At 54.7% G+C, this 4,154-nt stretch overlaps 1 protein-coding gene across 1 annotated transcript in view; it reads right to left on the reverse strand.

Moving 5' to 3' along the window:
- The window catches only part of LOC118537525 (cytochrome P450 2A13-like), a 3,396-nt gene extending 1,854 nt beyond the window's left edge, over positions 1-1,542 (reverse strand). Inside the window, exons 1-4 of the mRNA XM_078063570.1 lie at positions 1,355-1,542; positions 914-1,076; positions 311-460; positions 2-73 (exon numbers count right to left, since the gene is read on the reverse strand). Coding sequence (XP_077919696.1) covers positions 2-73; positions 311-460; positions 914-1,076; positions 1,355-1,534 — 565 coding nt within the window. The 5' untranslated portion in view covers positions 1,535-1,542. The remainder of the gene's footprint in view (position 1; positions 74-310; positions 461-913; positions 1,077-1,354) is intronic.
- Positions 1,543-4,154: the final 2,612 nt, after the last annotated feature.

Below are 4,154 nucleotides of genomic sequence, written 5' to 3' on the forward strand. Positions count from 1 at the left end.
TCCCCAAAGACAATGGAGCTGATGACATTGGACACTGTTCGGCTCAGGAAGAAGGTGGGATCGATGAAGGCACCTGGGAAATGGGATGGGGTCGGGGAGAGACAGGGATTTGGGGGACCATCAACTGGGCGGTCTGATGCCAGCCTGAGTATTGGAGGAGGGCACTGGAGTGAGGAGCCAAACTTCCAGCACAAGACCCCAGAGTCTGGAGCCCAGATGCCTTCCCCCAAGCCAGTCCCCTTCCCGGAGGAGAAAGCGTGGGTCCCTGTGGGTGTACCGCTCTTTCTTGTTCATTCCCAGGCCTGCTCACCGTGTGTGCCCCGAAAGGCTTCGATGAGGAAGCCTGCCTCCTCCTGGATGCGCTCCTCAATGCCGCGCTTGCCCACTCCAAAGTCCCGCAGCGTGGTGATGGAGAAGCGCCGGAGCTGCTTGGCGCGCTCCCCGTTGCTGAACGTCACCCCTGGTGAGGCAGGGAGGGGTGGAGACAGAGGTAGGCAGAGAGCAGGAGTAAGAGAAGGATGGGTTGGGGGGTGAGGGAGACAGAGAGAGATACAACTGAGGGTCAGAGAAATACTGAAAGAGAGTTGGAAGAAAAGAATCAGGAGAGAGGCAAGGACACGGGGATATAGGACCAGGGCTTCAAGGCAGAAATCCCAAGAGCTTCTCCCAGACCCAGAGGAAGAAGAGGCATCCATGAGAGAGAATAGGGAGATGGGCCGAGAAGCAGGGGGAATAGAGACTGAGTCAAGCTAGAGAAGACCAAGGAGAGGCCACAATAACCAGGGATAAGGACAGAGGGAAGCAGGGGTAGAACTTGGCCACAGCCTTGGGCGGGTGAGTCAGGAGAAGAACAGTGGGGAAACTGAGGCCATCAAGTGTGCCTGGCCATGCACCCCCACCCGGAGCTCCTCACCATAGCCTTTGAAGAGATAGTCGAAGGTGGCCTGTGCGCCTCGCCCGCTGAACTCCTCAGCCTGGTCCACCAGAGCCTCCTTCACCGCCTCGTGTCCACACAGCACCACGATGCGCCGGGGCCCCAGGTGGACCGTGAAGACCGGGCCATATCGCTCGCTGATCTGATGCAGGTGAGTGCTTAGAGGCTGCGGCCCGCGCTGGGAACTGGCCCTGTGCCCAGCCCTCACCTACTGCGTGCACTTCCCCCAGGTTCTGATACTGAAGGGCCTGGACATCCCAAAATCTGTGCTTTCTTATGTAGGACCCTGCTGGTCAACCTGCAGATTTCCACTTTCTTAAGACTCTGGTCCAGCCTTGCCCATTCCCTGCCACCAAGTCCCAGCTCATTTAGGCAGACTCCCAGCCCCACCCCCATTCCACCCATCCCCTGTCCTGACACCTTCATGAAGGAATCAGACATCTGCTGAGTGTTCAGCTGCAGGTAGTTCCCAATGAAGGGCAATGGGGTGGGTCCTGGAGGGAGCTTCTCCCAGAGCTTCCTCTGCCTCCAGACAGACATCAAGACCATTGTGGTCAGGCAGGTGAGCAAAGCCACCAGAAGCAGCCCTGAGGCCAGCATGGTGGTACTGGGAGAGACGGTCAGATGGTGCTGACTGGGGTTGTTTGCCTTTATACGACCTGGGAGAGAAGGGTGGACTTTGGTTCTGTTTGTTAATTGTGCCATTTCACTTCCCAGCTACACTGCCTCCCCACCCCCACCCCCAGACTCACAGCTGAGCTTCGGATAAGCCAACAAGGCAGGGAAGAGGGGAACTCAGGGAGATTAACAGAGAGTGGTCCCCAAGACTGAATGTGTCACGCCTCAGGAAGGGCCACCCCAAGTCTGTAGACTTGGGTGAAGCAGTAGACAAATTCTGAACCTTAAGATTTTAGAATATATAGATTCAGAGTCCTGAACTTTGGATTTGAGGTCAGAATGAGAATTGGCCCAAAAATTATAGATTAGGGCATCTTAGGAGAAAAGAATTCAGAGATCTGGGTTTAAGAGTGCTGGAATGGGACAGCATGTATGGCCATAGTTTTGGGATTTTTTCCTGAGGAGGGATGTACAGTTAAAGGTCTCTGGAGGGGAGATCCCAGGGAGTGGATTTGAGGGTCTTGGGGTGAGGGAGGACCCCTGGCTGTGATAGGGGTTCCCAGAAGAAGTATATGGGAGTCCAGCAGGATCAAAGAGTCGGTACCTCCCCCAGGCTTTGACCGACCTTTGCTTTGGACACAGTACCTCCTCTGGTGCCCAGAATCCCCACTGGGACCTCAGAGCAAGGTCAGGATCAGTGTCATTGCCTGTCTGTGGTTGGGAAAGGGGTAGAAGTCCAGAGCCACGTTTAAGTGGAACCTTTCTAAGGAAGGAAGAGTAACTTGTGGTCTCCGTGGCAGAGGGCCTGGGCAGGACTTGGAAATAGTAATGACATCCACCCATATGGTGCCAAATAGTCCCAACTGTCTCAAGGGGCATAATTTACAGAAAGCCTCACCGGTCTTACCCAGGTCCCTGGGGGAGCTCACTAGGTTCATCATTTCCATTGTTGCTGTTAGTAGTCATGCTACTAATTTTCCCCATTTGGTGTGTGAGAATACTGAGGACAGACAACAGAGGGTGGGCAGGGGCTCCTGTGTCTCCTGGTCTGCATGCTTACTCCCCCTTCCCGGGGCTGGGTTTCCCTGCCAGTGGGAAGGGGGCACTTGAGAAGAGGAGGTGGAGTGTGAGGGTGTGGGAGGTCCCTCTGGGGTTTGGCAGGGCTGCTGGCAGCAAACAGAGGGAGCGATGGCGGGAGAGGATTGGGAAAACTCCTGAGTGGGGAGAGAGCCAGGCCCTGGAGGCTGGAAGTGGGAGTGAGGGAAGATGGTGGCCCTGCTGTTCTTCCCTCAGCGACCTTCTTCCTTAACAATAGGGCGCTAGCCTTTGGCGAGCACTCATTGTGCAGAGCCAGTGTGTGGACATGTGGTCTCATGGAATCCTTCTAGCAGGGGTCCCATTCATAGCATCCTCCTTTTGCTGTTCAGAAGAGCAGGCCTCCCCTACTGCCACTTGCTCAAGGTCACACCCGGATAGCAGGTAGGGAGCTGGGATTTGAAGCCTGTCCTCTCCTTCCTCCACTGACTGACCTAGCCCACCCTGAGGGCCAAGTGGAGGCCAAGTTTAGCAAGGGGTGGTGCGGGATTGGCATCGGCACTGGACACAGAGATACGCTAGGAACTTTTGCTGTTGGCATCAGCTCGCCCCCACTAGACATGGGAATTGAAAGCAAGTTGACCCTGAACTTGATGCCAGGAGAACACTCACAGAGCCACCTCTGGCACCAGGAGGGTCTGAGAGTAGGCCCCGGTGGCCACTGGGGCTGGCTTCTGGGGGTCATCAGGGTGGCACCATGTAGCTCTGAGGTGGCCCCAGCCGGCTGTGACATGAGCACCATGTGGGTGCTGGATTGGTCTTCCGTGGGCCTGACAGGGGCCCCCATGGGCATGAGGCAGCATCTGATGGTTAGAAACCTCCCTCCTCCCACTCAGAGGCCAGCTCCAACTTTGGACGAGTGCAGGTGGGTGAGGTTAGCGCTCTCAGGACTGGCATGTTGCTCAAAGTGTTCTCGACCTCTAAGCTGGAATCCTGTGGGGAGGGAACCAAGAGCAGAGAACAAAGCAGAGAGGAAAGTTGTTTGTTGGTTTTTGTTTTGTTTTGCTTTTGTTCATTGGCCGGGAATGTTTGTTGGTTTTTAAAGGGGGAAAAGGAAGGCCAGAATATTAGCACAAACTTGACAGGTATCAGTCTCCCTAATCCCAACCAACAGCCTGCATAGCAGTTAAGGCAAGATTAAGGTGTGGATTGGAATCCTTTATCCCTTCTTTGTTGTGGGACCTTGAACAGGTCACCTCACCTCTCTGAGCCTGCTGGGGCCAATGACAGGATGTACCTCTTAGCCTATTATGGGAAGAGTCAGTGGGTTAATGGGTTTGAAGTGCCAACAAATAGTAGCTGTTCCTATTTAATCCTCAGGATGAAGTAAGGGATTCTCTAAACCCCCTTCCAGATTTTATATTCTCTGGTCTAAAGTTCCGAATACTTTTTCTTTGGTAAAGGAGGAAGGGAGAGAAAGCCTTGCAGGAACCTGCCTGCCCTTCCTTCTTTGACCCAGCTGAGCCTTCCCCCTGGAGCTGCGAATGGAACATTGACCTTGGAGGCG

Source organism: Halichoerus grypus, chromosome 15 (genome assembly GCF_964656455.1).
Source record: "Halichoerus grypus chromosome 15, mHalGry1.hap1.1, whole genome shotgun sequence".
Lineage (NCBI taxonomy): Eukaryota > Metazoa > Chordata > Mammalia > Carnivora > Phocidae > Halichoerus > Halichoerus grypus.